At 35.0% G+C, this 17,692-nt stretch overlaps 3 protein-coding genes across 4 annotated transcripts; all 3 read right to left on the bottom strand.

Annotated features, from left to right (window-relative positions):
• Positions 1 to 1,200: 1,200 nt before the first annotated feature.
• Positions 1,201 to 5,782, bottom strand: LOC108212096 (transcription initiation factor TFIID subunit 12). The gene is made up of 8 exons (XM_017383828.2): positions 5,120 to 5,782; positions 4,860 to 5,015; positions 3,179 to 3,682; positions 2,995 to 3,069; positions 2,029 to 2,107; positions 1,881 to 1,945; positions 1,756 to 1,791; positions 1,201 to 1,578 (listed from the first exon to the last, which is right to left on the bottom strand). The coding sequence occupies exons 1-8, from the start codon at positions 5,699 to 5,701 to the stop codon at positions 1,438 to 1,440; spliced, it is 1,638 nt and encodes a 545-aa protein (XP_017239317.2). The 5' UTR covers positions 5,702 to 5,782; the 3' UTR covers positions 1,201 to 1,437.
• A 342-nt stretch (positions 5,783 to 6,124) lies between these two features.
• On the bottom strand, positions 6,125 to 11,383 carry LOC108210622 (uncharacterized). 2 transcript variants are annotated; one of them, XM_017381987.2, is made up of 12 exons: positions 11,244 to 11,383; positions 10,949 to 11,049; positions 10,022 to 10,116; positions 9,627 to 9,684; positions 8,951 to 9,142; positions 8,617 to 8,693; positions 7,962 to 8,044; positions 7,836 to 7,887; positions 7,504 to 7,572; positions 7,010 to 7,096; positions 6,784 to 6,848; positions 6,125 to 6,581 (listed from the first exon to the last, which is right to left on the bottom strand). In XM_017381987.2, the coding sequence occupies exons 2-12, from the start codon at positions 11,040 to 11,042 to the stop codon at positions 6,470 to 6,472; spliced, it is 984 nt and encodes a 327-aa protein (XP_017237476.1). In that variant the 5' UTR covers positions 11,043 to 11,049; positions 11,244 to 11,383; the 3' UTR covers positions 6,125 to 6,469. The 2 variants fall into 2 exon arrangements, with proteins under 2 accessions (XP_017237476.1, XP_017237475.1); XM_017381986.2 differs by lacking the exon at positions 11,244 to 11,383 and having other exon boundaries at positions 6,333 to 6,581; positions 10,949 to 11,173.
• Positions 11,384 to 14,152: 2,769 nt separating this feature from the next.
• Positions 14,153 to 17,159, bottom strand: LOC108211524 (purple acid phosphatase 22). Its single transcript, XM_017383150.2, has 5 exons — positions 16,777 to 17,159; positions 16,199 to 16,490; positions 14,984 to 15,552; positions 14,772 to 14,860; positions 14,153 to 14,568 (listed from the first exon to the last, which is right to left on the bottom strand). Exons 1-5 carry the CDS (start codon positions 16,930 to 16,932, stop codon positions 14,337 to 14,339), a joined length of 1,338 nt encoding a protein of 445 aa, XP_017238639.1. The 5' UTR covers positions 16,933 to 17,159; the 3' UTR covers positions 14,153 to 14,336.
• Positions 17,160 to 17,692: the final 533 nt, after the last annotated feature.

The raw sequence follows: 17,692 nt of genomic DNA on the forward strand, positions 1-17,692 counted from the left end.
TTCTTTGTGGGACGTCCTAAAAAGTAAATGAGGTCGGTCGGAGGGAGTAATTCTTTTAATCCAAACGCAATATTTTAAAAAGTATTATAATTCAAAATGACAGAGAAATGTTAGTTGAACTGCTCTATTAAATGAGTGGACTTGAGTTTGGGGTGTCTTCCCAAGGAGATCAAGTCAGGGTTGACCTTTTGCTGTTCGTTTAACTAGTCTTGTTTGTTTAACTAGCCTTGGTAGCCAAATCACTCTAGTAACATTTATTAAGCTCTCTGCTGACTCTGTCTTTTCGTCGCGAGTCGTGAAGGCTTATGAGTATGGGTACAGGCAGACTGCGGCTCCGTGGGCGGTTCGAGCGGGCCATGTTGATTTTTATACGGTCGAACTCGTTCCATAGCCAACCGTGTGGATTTTGAGTGTGTCATGCTAGGTGAGATTTTTTACAAAATAAAAATACTCTAATTTAAATGAAACTAATAAACAGAAGATATTAAGTTCACATAATTTAAGCGGTAGAAAAATCTTTAAAGGGAATAAACACTATAAAATTTAAAAAAAATAACAAAAAATAAATAGATTTACAGAACTCAAGGAAATATGTTTGTTTGAACAAAGCAAAAAATACTTTTCCGATAAAAAAGAGATTTTATTAATTTAAATCTCACAATAATACATACTAATACATATTGAAAAGTGGATAATATTTCATATGTTACAATATCTTGAGACTTGTATTTTTATTTTATTATATTCTCTATACTTAAATTGTATATATTTCATATGTTACAATATATCGAGACTTATATTTTTATTTTATTTTATTTTATTTAATATAATTAAATGAAAAATTGAGGATAAACTTTCTTATCAGATATTAAAGTTTTATTATCTAATAATCTAAAAATTTTATAATCTAAATATCTTTCGGTCAACATTGCGATGATGATAAACATCCGATCAATGGTTAAATCATAAATATTGTTGCATGCAAGAAATTATGACATATTAACAAAATCAGTTATTTAATTTCTACCGTTGCTGAATCTTTAAGATAGGCAGATTTAAAAAATAAAAGCTTTGCCATTCTCACTCTCAAAAAAAAAAAAAAAAAAGACTGTATAGTACATTTAACAAAATCGGTTATCTAATTTGTACAGTTGCTAAATCTTTAAAACAAGCAGATTTAGAACATAAGACTTGTAACAATTCCTGAAAAGTAATATCAGTAGAATAAAGAATTTAAAACTAACTTGCTATTCACAAAAAGAATGTTTCAACAGACTGCCATTACGATATTTTTACCAAAAACCAATCTACCATTACCAATTGTTTTGGAGAGGCTAGAGTGAAAATAGCCCCAGGTTAAAGTGGGTGAAAACTATTGGATGGTTAAAGTGGGTGAAAACTAAAAACCATTGGATGTTGAACTGCCAGCTAAGTGCTTCATGAAGCATCACGCATCCTAGGATTTGGCGAACCGACTATGTTGGCAGCTCCCTTTAAATGACCTTTCACATTTCCTCCCGCTTGACCACCTGAAGCCTTGGTATTAGTTGTCTCAGTAGCTAACATGGACCTCTTTATCTGCCAGAATAAAAGCTATTAGGCCAACTATCATACAAGCAAAGAGATCAATTAACATCTTCAGAATAAGCCAAAACTTGTCTTATTGGGACGTGCAAGTCCCCCTCCATCTCCATGTTTAAAAATATGCTAATAATAGGATAGACAAAAAAGGATTCAATATATGATTAACCGTACCGCTGAGAGTCTTTCTCTATGAATCTCACTAGACGACTGCAAAAGAACAATACCAAATGATTATAGAAAAGAATTTAAGTGCTGAATGCAACAACATTATAGAACAGGAATTTAAGTATTTTTACCGGTTTTCTGTATCCCTTGATCTCATCTCCACTAAATCCAGGAAGAGTCATATTCCAGTTTCTTTCTGAATAACACCATTAGCAAAATTAATGGTAAAAACTAGATGCTAGATTAGGTAAAACTAAGCAACTAATCCTGCAAACTAACCAAGATGTAGAAGAATGTCCTTGGCTTCCAAAGTGTTTGATTTGCGATGTTTGGCCAAAGAGCAACCAAATGTTGTTATCTGCAGCAGAGTTGGAAGGAAAATAATAATATAACCAAATCAACAATATTCTTCCTACAAGAGAAAGGCTGATATACACTGGACCGCCTCAAATCAAATAAATCATATATGCAACAGCAAATACTTCATATCGGAAGCAAATGATATTGAAAAACAGGAATTGTAACTAAAGCAATTGATACACACAGGAAGAAACAGAGAGATCTATATTTGCCAATTATTTGGAAAGCACACAAATTCCAACTGCATGTAACAAAATGAACTATACTCCCGAGTTCTAGGCCAACACCCAACTGTTTTAGTTTTTCACTGCTTAGGAATTTTGTATAGCTTCTAGAATAGAGTGTACAAGTGAGCGACCAAAGTTATGCTTTATGTAAAAATTATAAAAACAATTAATTGTTGTTCTAAGCTCTATCCTCTTGTAATCAGGTCTCCCCCAATTAACAGCACATAGATTCTGTGAAGCAACAGGAATTCTCAAACTATCAGTATAGCTTAAATCAATATTTGAAAACTACTTATTTTCATGTCAGCCACGTGGCTAATGAATTTTATCATTTTAGGGCGTGGAGAATGCTGGCCAGTCACTTGCTTAAATATTAGTAAGAAAACAGAGCAAAATTACTTGGATTGCGTGTAGACGAACCGAACCAGCTTGCATAACTCAGAGTCATGGACCTCATAGTTAAACAAAATATTCCATAGTATAATTGGACCAAAAAGTTTAATTGGAGGACACAAGTCACAACAATATTCACATGAAGTATATTGCTTACATTCAAACTAGAGGAGTCAAATACAACCATAACTCACTCATAGGGGCAACTAGTCAGAAATTGATGAATTATAGAACAATTAGTCATAAAGTAGATTCAGAAACTCACAGATTCTACGAATTCATCTGCAATGTCTACAAGTATGTCTTCTACTTCAGGATCCAACGTCTCTGATGGGTCAATCTATTCAATAAAACCGACTTGATTAAGACCAAAAGTGTTGGAAGAATAAGTCCATCGAAAAGTAGTGGCACACATATTTAATACATGAATAAATACAGGGGTGACTTACCTGAGCTACCAGCTCCTGGATACTTCTTTTGCTAAGAATTCTAGTACAAGATTCACCAGACCCCACAACAGCAGTTGCCCCAGAGGGGTTCTGTTGGATAGCACTAGATTGTGCCATCGGCTGAGAGGAAATTTTCTGATTTCCAATTCCCTGGCCTCTTGCAATCTGTTGCTGATGGGGCACAGACTGTTGGATTCTTGAGGGTGGGTATTGTTGGCCGTAATGCTCTTGCTGCTGATGTGAGAGTGCAGCTTGCGATTGTTGACCAGAGGATATTTGATGCTGCTGTTGCTGAGTATTTGCAATGGGAAGATGATGTGGAGGTAGGATGGATCTTTGCTGCGGTGGCTGCGTACTTGATGGTGGTCTGAATTGTGTAGGTGGTAAAGGAGGCTTCCCTTGGGATCCAGAAGGTAGCCAAGGTTGATTATGAGGCTGCAAACCCTGTGATGAACTAGGGGATCCTACAGCTGAAGCTCTTAAGAGGCTATGGTTTTGGAAATTCTGCATGATTTATTAAGCTAAATGATAACATGTACAAACCAAAAGTATTCCTAGCTAGCTGAACATTTCAGAAAGTTAGCAGGTGAATTAGTCTGTAACAGTCTATTTATATATTCTTAATATTCTGCAACCACAAGTAACAATGTTAAAAGAGCATTCAGAAATCATACTATTTTGAGGGACAAATGCACTTTTACCATTAGACTGAGATAGAATATACATTGGAACCATTAAAACAAGTGTTGTTATTAACCTACATTTCTTCCAAGACATTATAAATCTTGTCAACTCATTCACAAACTAAGAAGTTGCAAAGTGAATACCGCGTGGAGTATAAATATTATAAGTATCGTATCATTGTCCATGAGATGATCCAGGCAGAACAAACATTAGCACAAAATTTAGAAACAGTGTGGTAATATGAAAATAACCCCATTATCTCTTCCAGAGCAAACATTAAGGATCAAGATGGGTCTGTATTTGAACTTTCTCAACAAAAAATTTCATTCACCACTAAGAAACCTGTAGCACCAAGTACCACCACCCACAATAAACTCTGCTTGATCTATGAAGTCATGGTCACTGTCAATTTAATTGTCTCTGAATCATATAATAGAATCATGAAATTTGCTGTGCAGAGCCGGGAAAGTGGACAACCAATGATGATTATGCTAGTCGCTAGATGCTTAGCAACCACCCTTTTTTAACTTCTACTTTTGCTAATTAAACACGCCTGCACACCCATTTTGCATTCCTGAAGTCTTGAACCCTAGTCCTCATGCAAAGGGGCTGCAGGGAAGATACAATTTCGCACCAAACGTTACCTGCATAACTGGCATAACTCACAAACACCAAGGGTGTTCATCACTTGAACTGTATGCCAATGGCAGACGCTTACTGCCAACAATGAAAAGCGAAAAATCTATCTCCATGTTCATCCCAACAGCCCAGATATTAGATATCTATATCCTCTTATGTTGTGTTTGGTTGGGAGAACAGTCTAAGCATGAATGTAGATCTAGGACATGTCTACTATTAAAAGACAAATGCAGGTTCTAAATTAATCTCATTAAAAATACATATAAACAAGAATACAACCACACATCATATATCCTATAATAAAGCAAAATTCTACATATCATAAAAAAATGAAGAGGCATGGAAATAGGACACTCACTTGGGAATTCGGGGGTTGAGTATTGAGATTTGCCTGCGGTCTAAGAGATGGCTGCACCGGCCTCTGTTGATGTTGTGCAGGAACGCCACCTGGTCGCATTGCTGAAGGTGCTCCCATCATTCCAGTCCCCTGAATTCCTTGTATCGGCTGTCTCAACTTCACATTCCACAACACAAGATCAATCAAACAAACACTTGATAAACAAAAACTAAACCACGGAAATTACAAAACGCAATGCACATTGCAAATTGCAAATTCACCTGGTTCGTGATCGACCTTGGCCCCGTATCTGGCATAGCAACCGGGTTCCGAGCCAAACCACTGAACTGCTGTCCAGTAAACTGAGGCGGTTGAACCGGAGTCATATTCGTGAAATTGGGCGGAGGAGTGGCGGGAACACCGATAGCTATTCCGCCTCTCTGAGGCAAAGTTGAAACCGGGGGCGCCGCAGACGATGAAAACGCAGGCACGGGCGGAGCCGGAGCCGAACCCGGAAAATGCTGGAAATGAGGATGAGGAGTTTGTTGGGGTTGTTGGGGAGGCTGGGCCCATGCTGGTCTGTTATAAGGCGGTCTGGACTGCGTGTTCACGATTGTCGAGGCGGGAAGTTGTTGAGGTTGTTGGATTGGGGGTCTGGGGTTAGGGTTAGGGTTTGGGGGAGTGGGCTGGAGTGAGGGTTGTGGTGCGATGGGGGTTTGTTGTGGTGGTGGTGGTTGGGGTGTGGGTGCGGCGGGGGTAGGGGTAGGGGTGGGTGCGGGTGCGGGTGCGACTGGTGTGGGTGGTGGGGGTTGGGTTACGACGTCGTTTGGGAGAGGGGTGGGGGTTGGGGCGGGTGGTTCCATGGTCAATTGTGGTGGTAATTTGGGTGGGAAATGGGGATTGTGTTTTCACTTATTTATAGAGGCCTGAGCGACAGATATACCCGTTTTTTATATAAAAAGCACTTAATTAAAGTGGTTATATAATCGGAGAGTGTTTTAAAAATTTCTGATTTAACTGTTATAAACAGCTTCATCTATTTATCAATCATATTTTGATTAAAACTTTTCCATAAAACTTTCACAAATCCTAAATTGATTAGTTCTCATTTCTGATTTTTATAATGAGGATCGACTGAAGAAATAATAGGAATAAAAAATTATTAGATTACAGGAGCACTTATCTAGATTTAAGATTTAGTTGTTATGATTTTTATTTTTTAATTATTTTAATTAGAAAGATGGTCCATTTTTTTGGAAACACAAAAATAATAATGAAAGACTATATTACATGAAGTTAATTAATATTAAATAAAGTATATTTAATTTGATTATACATAGGGCGGGAATTGAACAAGTAATCATCTATTGTTACAAGTCCCATTCCTCCTCCAGCTAAAATTTATGTTCTCTGATTTCTATCCTAGCTTTACATTTCTAAAGTCCTTTAAGAATATAATGGCTTCTCTTCGGGGAAGGAAGCCTAGACAGGTTCCAAAAAGTTTCAGACTAGAGCAACTCTTGAACCAGTTCCTAGTATTGATGAATGAGTGCATGCATTTGTAGGAGCTCCCCACATAATCTCTACTCGTTTAGTGTATATATGAACAAGGCCAGAGCTAAGTTGCTGTATCATAAAGCGGGAGACTCGACTTTAGTTTCTGCCGTCCCTTCATGAAGCAGCTGGTATTGTGTATTAATATCTCCATTCTCAGGAGATGGGATACAAACCGGATCCGTATCACTGTCATACAAAAGAAAAACAACATCATACTTGACCTTTTCTATCATAGAAGTTCGGAGGCTCGTGATTCAGTTTTTTGTGAAAGATAAGGTTTGAATGCACTGAACTGATATGAGTATAAATAAACCAAGGTCTTCAGGCAAGAAGAATAATTAGTTTACTCTATAACAATGAAAAATGGTAAAAGAACAGAAGCACCTACACTCTTGAATAAATAACAAGCCCAATAACTGCCAATATAAAAGATACATAATACAGCCAGTCCACCTGCAATTGAAGATTAACCAAGTTAAGAATTGTATATCAGGAACATCCTTAGAAATCTGATATACATATCAGACCAAGATGTTTTAAAATTATAAAAAGCCATTAGCAAGCTTAGAGCCAAAGAATAAAACTCATTACAGATTTAAGTCTGAAAGCATTACCTGCTGGCGGTAGAAAAATATGCGAATGACTACTGCCCACATATCTGATGTGAGAAGAGAGAGATTGAACATTGTGGATCCGCTAGTCTGTAATATATTACCATATCATCAGAGACAAATATCAGCAGAAGTCTTTTGTCCGAATATCTTAAGTCTAACAGGCATATAAAATTATAAACAATAGGCTTCCACTGTCCATGGACCGTGAAGTCACAGATGTTCTTAGTCCATAATTCAGCCAATATTTTGTGCATTATCTGTTTTTATATTCATTCGGTTTTAAGGGGTCGAGAGGTAGATCTGGTTTTCAGTTCTTTGCAGAAAACTATTTGAAGGTTTCCTAAGAAACCAAATTAATTATAGAACCTTATTGCCTAATATTGTCCATGACAAATAGTTGACTTGCTATCTTGAACAGTATCCAATATAAATGCATTCCTGGAATTTAAAACGAAATTTAAGTGTGACTGATATTAATCGAAAATAGAGCTAACCTTCAGCACAAAAGGAGTCAAAATGTAGAACATTAAACTTGCCACCGCATAACCAGCAAAAGCTAATATCTGAAAGACATACAAACATACTTCTAACTAGGTAAGGTTTATACCAGGCCAAGTATATTGGATTTGTATCAGAGCTCTATCAACGGAAGTAGGTGGAAAGGAGGAATGTGAAATTATCAGACATATTGAAGCATAATTTGCACAGGTATAAACTCTCTCGATTGGATAGCTCTCACAAGAAAGTCTTATAGGTGGCCATGATAATCTTCTTGACAAAAAAAAATTACAGCTTAGAAAAACATTGCAGGTAGCGTAGTACTTACAACTTCAGGGGACCAATTCACGGATTCCACAACTCTCTTCTCCAGTATAGCTCTAGGATACAGTTATGGAAATAAAAATAATAGAAAGCAAATTATACCTCTATACATCATGAAAGAAAAGGATACGCCTGGCACCCACTTACAAGCAATCCGAATAGACCTATCATTGAAAGGAACTCAACAACATCCTTTTTCTTCACGCAAAATTCCTACATATAAATAGACATAAGATGCTTGAAACTTTTAAAGCCAGATGTGATAATTATAACACAGCCACCCCACCCCACCCATCTTCCAACCTTAGAAATCCCCTCGAGTTTTTCAAATCTTACACAGGATCAAAGGAAATGTTTTTCAAAGTTGGATCTAGTTCCAACTTCCAACAATACTCCCTTTATTAGGTAACACCTCAAATACCCCCTTTCCAGTATTACTTATTGGTGACGATGGACATGTATGAATTGTTGCAATTAAATTGATTAGTTTTGGAATATTTAAAGAAAAAAAGGGGGATACTTTAAATTCTATGAGGAGTTTGTAGTAAAGCCTGAGTATGTTCATTTTACAGTTTTATGCCAAGACATTAAAAGAATTAAACAGGCAACACAGATCAGAAGGAACAGTAAATTACAGGATAATTTTCAAGGATCAATTATATGATAAAATGATTGCAAATTTGGGGCTTACAGTCCTTGAAAACATACAGAGCCTTGCCTTCTTCTTTAGGTTAATTTTGTTTGGTATAAACTTGATATTTAGAGAGCTAGACATGTTCACCTACCTCACCAACATTGCTAATTGCAAAGAAAAGTGTTCCTGCGATAACAAGTGTATCCCCTAGTAGTGGTTTTGTACCCCCTGAAACACATAGTAAAACACATATAGTATCAACACACCATTTGAGATGACGTGGTTACACTAATGACGTTGATGAGCACAGACTCCCAGGGGAATAGTGGACATAAATTCAAAAGTTTGTAATATTCTTCTGCATGGCACAAAATAAGAACCTGACAACAGACTATGATAAGCGGAGAAGGTATAAATTATAATATATTTATGCTTATGCCGAGGAAAAGGAGGAGAATTATCTAGGGATGAACAGATTTATTCACCTCCACCACCCACCCCAGCATCCGAGAGAAGCACAAGACCAAGGCCTAACAGACAGACTGCCGCGCCAAGGAACTGTCTCAAAGAATATTTTGTTCCTAGGAATATCCAAGTGAGAATTATCACCCACGCGATTGTCCAACAATCTAATATTGTCACACTTGTGATTGATGAGTACTGGTAAGCTTTATTATCTGTAAAAAAAACAAAGTACTAGAAAGTTATTAATGAACTCTGTGAAGCCATATGTCTGAATGTCCTCAGTCCTCACAAGTGTGTAAGAATACTATTAAGATAGATAGTGTCCTTCTCAAAAAAAGATAGATAGTTTCCTTTGTTTGTTAAATTGATATTGTAGTTAAACTCAAATACAATTATTGCTCATGCACCATCAAGACTTCTTTAGGTTTCAGGTGAAACAAGAATGAATTAAGCATTCACATTGTCTTTACCAGAGACGATCCCATTTCCTAGAAACCACTTATGGTAGGTACTGAACTCATAATTTAACCATTAATGCTTGGATCACTGCTATAGTTTCTGAAATATATTTTGGAAAAGCATATATGTATATTAATCACTCAAACGAAAAGAAAATAACTAAAACAATTAAGGATTTATGTTGTTCATGCCTGACCCTTTGACATCAAAATTTTCATATTCTGTACAGTTACTTACACAAGTAATTGCCCTGAGCATCAATGAAACCTAGGAACAGATACCAATACCACGGAACCTGCAATCCATGCATAGAGCACATAAGCAACGGCCCTAAATTTAATTAGCATTCAGAAATAATCTACCTCAACAGAATATGTACATTTTGTGAATAAAATTATTAACCAGATATTATATTGCAGCGTAAAAAGAAATAGTCACTTATTGCTTAAAATTCAAATGTAAGCCCATACATAATATTCTCAAGTTATCTAGGAGAGGAAGGGAAAAATACGAAATAGGAGCTATTTCTTCTCATGGTCCAACTATGTATAGTGTTGTAAAGTTTAGTTGTTATTTTATGCTAGATTTGAGGCCGCCTGGCGAAATGTAATGGGATATTTTCAAATATTTACCAGAAGTTTCTGTCGACGACATAGGAAAATGCTACCATACACCAAAGTTATAGCCAAGTAAGCAGTAAATGATAGAGTAAGTGGAGTATTAACACCTGCACATAAAAATCAAATCAATGACAAAAAAATGCAAAATCCTACACTCTCAGTAAATCATACTTGAGGTTGTAGGAAAATTAACCTGGATATGATAATACCTAAGACTAAGGTTCTAAAAATCTAAGCATCAATATTGCAAAGGATCATATAACTGGAAGGAATTGTTATATAAAATATTAATTCATTACCAATTTAAATAAGCCCCAAGACATCTACCAATATCTGCAAACTTATTATCAATCCGCGGTAAACATCAATATACAACATTTATGTTGTGTTTGGTTGGAGAGAATGAAATAAGTAAAAATTAATTAAATAAACATTAGAGGTATGAAGTTTTGAAGAAAAAAAAAATGAGTTGGTGCAAATTTGTTATGATTAGATTTGAAAAAGAAATCAAGTGCAGTTTGAGGAGAAAGGAGCATTCCTTCTCGAAGGGGGTGTGAAATCTAGTTTAGGGTGCAAGGAATAAAATCTATGAACAATTGGCTATAAGACAGTTCAAACTTCATTTCATTCCTTCTAAATTGATTCACCCGAACCAAACCCAACATTAATGTTCCTTCTATTTCAAACTAATCACAACTTGCATTCCGTATTTTTTATCTGCACATTTCTAATTGTATCTCCATTTATTTCCAAGTTCCGAATTCCAAAAGACATCCGGCATCAAGAAGGCCAAATATAACTCAGGCAACACGACATCTAACCAAAGACACAGAAGCTTACAAGTTACAACACCAAAAAAGACATAAATGAAAAAAGATTGCATGGCAAGAGTGTAAGACAGCAAAAAGTAAAACTACTAAACAGAATAGAGGGATTTACCAAGACTAGCAACGAAAGAAGAAGTGAAGCTCATGACTGACAGAACTAAAGAAACCAACTGACCCAGGAGCAGAGATTGTACTGTCCTCACCATAGCTTTCCTGTTTCTCAACATCGTTATTTCCATTTTCAGACACACCAGATCAAACCTCAATATACTTTACTCACTTTAATATTAACTAATCAAATGTTTTATAGAAACTAAAAAAACTGCTGTTTACATATATGCAAATATTAGTATGAACATATACACACAGAGATTGATTTTGCTGTGGGGAAAGGGGAGATATCTTACTTTTCCGGTTGGTGTCAGTCGGTAGCTTAGCTACCATTCTTCCGTGACATCTGTTACTTTCATTTGACTTCCGTACTTTCGTTTATTACTTGTCATTTATATACATCGAGTTCTTGCTTCTCTTTGTATAGCTTATTCACGGTCGGGGAGAGAATTTATAGTGGGTGTTTGTTTACGGTTTTTAAGTCCAACTTCTGATTTATAAATTAGAAGTATTTATTTGTACTGTGTGTGGAAAAAGTATATAAAAATTTAGAGTTGTTAGCTTTTGTTTCAGGACTTCTACTTATTTCTCAAACACTTTAATCACTTATAAGTTTTAACTGCTTCTCACTTCTACTATACTTTTTTATTTTAAGCAAACAACACTTATTTTAAACTCACCCAAACGGTCCCATAATTTAATTTTCGGTTTGAAAAGTTGAAAATTTTAAATTATTAGTGAATTATTCTTATTTTCATATATTAATATTGTAAAATTATAAGAATTATTGTAATAGATAGTTTATATTATTTTATCATATTAATGATAATTTCTACATCTAATAGTTTTAAAATATTAAAAAAGTTTATTCAAATATATGAAACAAATTTGTTTTAGATTTATAAATAATTTTTTAATTATAAGAATGTAACTTTATTTTCAGCTAACCCACACAACTTTGTAAACTGTTGAATCGCATATACTTTTCCTCGACCAGATAGGCTAGCTGGTGGGGCAGTTCCGTCACATCAATAACATTATACTAACAATCATACAAATAAATGAGAAAGCAACGTTTAACGCCAATTTGCAGTTCTTGTTACTCCCTCCGTCCCAGTCAATAGTATACATTGGGGGACGGGGGCGCGGCACGGACTTTAATGCTTCAATATAATATAGTTCTATAAATTATTTTTAAGATTTTCTTTTTTTGTATAAAAGTATAACATTTATACTTTTATACAAAAAAAGAAAATTTCAAAAATAAGTTGTATAACTATGTTTTATAAGAGCCTTAAAAAGCGTGTCGAGCAGTGAAAAAGAAACGTATACAATTGACTGGGACAGAGGGAGTATACTTTATAGGAAAAAGATAGATTGCTGTGGAATGCTTTTGAAGAAAGTGTTTTATAAATTTAAAAATAATTGAAACTTTATAGAAAGATGAAGCTGGTTAAACTAAACCGTTTATACTTTTTTTGTCAACATATTTATTTACGTGTTTTAACATAGTTTCTATGAAATATAATTATTCATTTAATGTACAATGAGTACACGGCTTCAATATTAATAAAATAAAAAATTTATAAAATATCAGTTTGTGCCTATGATCACTAAATTATATTTTCTCCGTCCCAGTCATTTACATACATTCACTATTTACACGAATTTCAAAATTCTTGTAATATATAATTTCATAATATTTTATTTTTAAATTTTCTTTTTCCAATAGAAGTTTGAATATCAGATTTTTATTCAGAAAAATAAGAATGCAAAAAATATTATGAAGTTATATCTTAAGGAAGTTTTAAAAGTGTGTCAAAAAATAACGTATACAATTGAAGAGAGAGTATATATTTAACTCATCTTGATTTTTATGATTTATATATATATAGGAAGATCCATCATTTTTAAGATAATAGAGCTAATCAAAATTAAATAAATTTATAAAATTTAATTTTATAAAAAGAAAATTTTAATTACAAAAAACCGAATATTGTTAGAAACCAAACATGGTCAACAATAACTCCACATGGCATTAACAACCTCCCTGGAGCAAGTCCAGCAAACATGGTCAACAATAACTCCACATGGCATTAACAACCTCTTTAGAGCAAGTTCAATGTAATGTTATGAGTGGTGTCATTTTTATAATTTAAAATCAAATACTAAAAATCCCAACTCCAATGGGGTTCATTTGAATGCAAATATGTATATATGCATACTTGATTCTAAATTTGAAACCAAAGATGCATTTATGCATCCATGCCAAATCATTAACTAACTATAATTAATATGTATAGTGATGAACTTTAAATAAAATTTAGGAGAGAGAGACTAAAGTTACTTAAATTTGGAATTATTTGGATGCAAAATGCATCTAGCATTGGAGTTGAAATTTTATTTTAGCAATAAAAAACACTTTTCGATACTAAATTATAACAATAGCTATACTTATTTTGCATTTTAAATTGGACTTGCTTTTAGGAAGTTCTAAATTAGCACCCGAGCTATCTTGCTTGTCCCCCTGCAATCGACCCAACAAATTCTGAGTAATCAGTGTTACTTGCTCGCTGTCTCCAAACATGTTTTCTATGTTACTTCTAGACTTCTATAGAGTATAATTTCATAATATTATTTTAAAATTTTATTTTCTGATCAAAAATTTAATATTTAAATTTTTATTAAAAATATTAAATTAAAATAATGTTATGAAGTTATATTTTATAAAAGTTTCAGAATTGGCCCAAACAGTTAACATAATCAACTGCCGGGTGAAGGAGGAGTAGCAACTATCATCTAAACTTTTAAACCGGAGTCATTCCTATTTCTCAATTGAAGAAGGATACGTTCTGTGAGACATTGTTATGTTAATCATAGGAATTTACACAAAATAATTAAGAATTTACATCTATACAAATGTATGAATGTTTTGAGACGATCCACTCAAGTATTCACATCGTTGAGTCCCTCGAAATTTTACCCACATTTTATCACTACAATATTATTTTTGTCTCCGCTAACTTTCTAGATCCGTTCTTATCAATACAGTTTATATAACATTCCTAAATTCGATAAAGTATCCGTATTTCACAATTTTTGTAATAATGTCCGGAGAAGAACACGTCACCAAATTAATAGTAACGCAATTATCAGTATTTCATAATTTTTGTAATAATGCCCTTATAAGAACACGCCACCAAAATTAATAAAGCAATCGTAGTCGGACCTTTTATTTTTCTATATTCAGTGAGCATTCACAAATCACAACGGCCTAGCACTCTAAACCCATGCAGCTAAAAAGAATGCAGAAGAAACCAGCCCAATCCAATACAGTCAAATTATGAAGAGGTAAATGAAACTGTGGCCTAACATTATTAGTTGAACCTTCATAGCTCGTCATTTTGAGTTGTTAGTGGTGTGCACTCGAAAGAAGAGTTCTTGCAGCAGGCATGAGAATAGCTTAAACTTGACAGCCACACCTCATCGGCTGCAAATGAATTACTGTCATTGTTTCGTTGCCATGACCAATGTGCATGTGTTTGGTTCAAAATCCTTAATCTCCCATGTCCGAAACTCGCCTCCCTGTATACTGATATGCTTGGCCTAGGTTTCTCGAACCTACAAATTTTCATCAATGCATTTTAGCAAATTACTGCACTGCTCAATAGCATACACAAGGTAATTAAACAAATAAGAAAAGGTCCAGGTCCACGTCCATGACATACGTATGTCAGGTCCAGGTCCAGGTCCCTACGTATGTTCTGGACCAGCTGCCTTAGGCAAATAAGAAAAGATTAGTGGGTAATTAAATTGGTACTCACAACATGGCAAGCCCTTCCCTGTTTCCTCCATCCCCAATTGTGACATGGACAGGGCCACACTGGTCAGCTTTCTTGTCATAAACTCTAGTCTGTTATACACCATGTAGTTGATACAGATACAAATGATAAAATTAAGAGAAAATGTTATGAATTCAGTCTTCAAGGTATTGTATGAGCCCTTATTTTAGATGAAAATGTTATTAGGAACTTACGAAGCGTTCATAAGCATGAACATGTCCAGCAAAAACAATGTCGATTCCAGCAGTGTACAACATTTCTTCCATAGCCAATCTCATGCTTTCGCCTTCTCCCTTATGAGCAGTATTGGAACTATACCAAGGTGCATGAATCAAAACAATAGTCCAAGGAGTTTTTGACTTGTCGACTTTGGCCAAGTCAGCTCGGAGCCACTTGTACTGATCTGAGTTGGCATCAAAGTCGGTATAGGATCCCAACATGATAATGTGGGCTCCTGAAACATCAAATGAGTAGTAAAGATTCGACTTGGAGCCACTCTGCTGATAAGGCATTTGCCACCTTGAGTTAAAGGCTTTGAAACCACGGGGGAATATGATGGGAAAGCTTTCTATTTCATGATTGCCTTGGGTCACCATCCATGGGCGCTGGCTAGCATATGGCTCAACCAGGCGTCCAAATGAGTCCCACAGGGGCTGTTGCGCATCAGCATAGGATAGATCGCCAGGTAACAACAAGACGTCGTAATCCTTGGCTCCAATATGAGTTAGTGTTGATGCAGTCCATTCAGTTTGTCCCAAATCTCCTGTACTCATACATTGCCAGATTCAATTTAGATTAGTAGTAGTGTAGTTAAGAAGATCAAGAGTGAATTGGTAGATAATTAATAAATTGTCTTTCAATTTCGTTTAAACATGTATTTTTCAGTAAACGTAACATAAAAGTATATATAAAAGTGACTTGAATTGTTATATACTGCAAAGAGAAAAACAGAGTTTCATATAGCCTAGTGATAAGGATAAGTAAGGATAAGAAGACTTAAATCCAGAACCTTATGTTTGATTCTCAAAATTTATACTCCTTCTGTCCCTCTCGTTTCTTTACCGTTTTCTTCCACCACTTGACATGCATTTTAAGGCTCCTATAAAATGTAATTTATGAAATTATGCCTTCTAGGAGCCGGCTGAGCCCTCTTTCCAATGTAAAGAACTCAGCCGGACACAGGGGACGGAGGGAGTAATAGTTTTACATATGTTCCTTGGGCTGTTAAAAATGGTAATGAAACCGTACACGCAAATAACAGAAAAGGCAAACTCATATTGTCAAGCATACTTATACTTGATGCTTTACGCGAATCAGTTAGTTTTAACTTTTAAGTACAGTACCGAACTGACTTAGGACATAATGCAAGTTTGCACGCAGCAAAATCTGACAGAATCTAAGAGACTTACCGGCAACAACAAACTCGATAGGAAATGCTGAAGGAGGTGTCCTTAACTTGAACTCTGGCCCGGAACCACCACACCTATAGTAGTACGTTGTCTTCGGATCCAATGGCCCGATTGTGACATGGTGGATCTTGCCTGACCTATACAAAAAATATTGGTATGATGTGTGCTCTCCGGTAGCTGATGCTTCGTATATTCCTGGTGTTTTTCCATATTCAACCATGGATTTAACATGTTCATGGGAGGTCACCCAGGAAATCTTCATGTGGTCTTTGCCTACTAATGATATATGTACCTATACCGACAGATTAGATTGATTAACATGTGAATTACAGTTCGTACATGTAGTTAATCTAAAACGACCCCAAATAAATCTCATGCTATACTTCAACATTTTCCGTTTGAAGAGCTCTGATATCATGTTGGGAACCCGTCTATCTAAAATTATAAGTTGTTGGAGAAAGACCTCACATGAATCTTATGTTATATTTCAACACGATAGAAAGATATTAGTGCGAGGGTGAGTATGCGCCTAAGTGCATTTCACAAAACAAATAAATATAAATTATTTGAAACTAAACCTGTTGCGGATCAGAGTCTTTTCCATGATGCGAAGTTAATATGAGCTGCCGAGGAGGCTGTCGGATAAAATCTTCGTCGGAATATGTGTGTATGAACAAGCGAGCGGATAACAACAAGTACGAGAACAGCTGAAGCAGTCTGCCGTGACGATCCATCTTTCTCAAATTCTGTGGGAAGAAAATCTAACAGCAGCAATGAGGAAGATGAATACTCTAAATTTAGGACAATGAAGGCACTAGCTAGTTATATAATACGGACAAGGAAGTCTTTGAGAACTTAATTATACGTTTAATAAGCAGTACCAGATTAATACATAAATGGATTGCTATGACGTGAAGGAAGTAATACTCTTTGGTAAACTAGTTTTTGGAGATGCTTACAGCAAAGAACAAAGGGAAAAATGTGAATAGATTCTTATGTGAAATTTTGGTTGACTACTTTTTTACTAGCCAGATGCAGGGTACTCTGTTCTATTTAACTCGGAACTTCCTGTCATAATTTGAAGTTGGCTAACTTTCTAAAACTATTTCAAAAAAAAAAAAAACTTTCTAAAACATAATGATTCTATTAATCTATACTAAAACTAAACTATGGTTTGGAATAACCGAAACTAAACGATAACTATAATAACTAAATGATATTTTCTAGTTTGGCTAGATATGTTTACTTGAATGTTCTATTCTAAAACACAACATAAAGTATCATATTTTTTATCATAATTTTTATATATATGTTTCTCACGTAAGAAAAATAATAATATTTATTTTTTTAGTATGATAGTTTAATATTTGTCTTGTTGTAGACACATAAAATCAATTATTACAACTTGAATGCATAAAATACATAATACATATGACCTGAGATAACTTGGTTAGAGCCGACTTCAGGATCCATTTTCTCGTATAAGTCGAAAGC

The sequence above is a fragment of the Daucus carota genome, chromosome 3, assembly GCF_001625215.2.
Source record: "Daucus carota subsp. sativus chromosome 3, DH1 v3.0, whole genome shotgun sequence".
Taxonomy (NCBI): Eukaryota; Viridiplantae; Streptophyta; class Magnoliopsida; order Apiales; family Apiaceae; genus Daucus; species Daucus carota.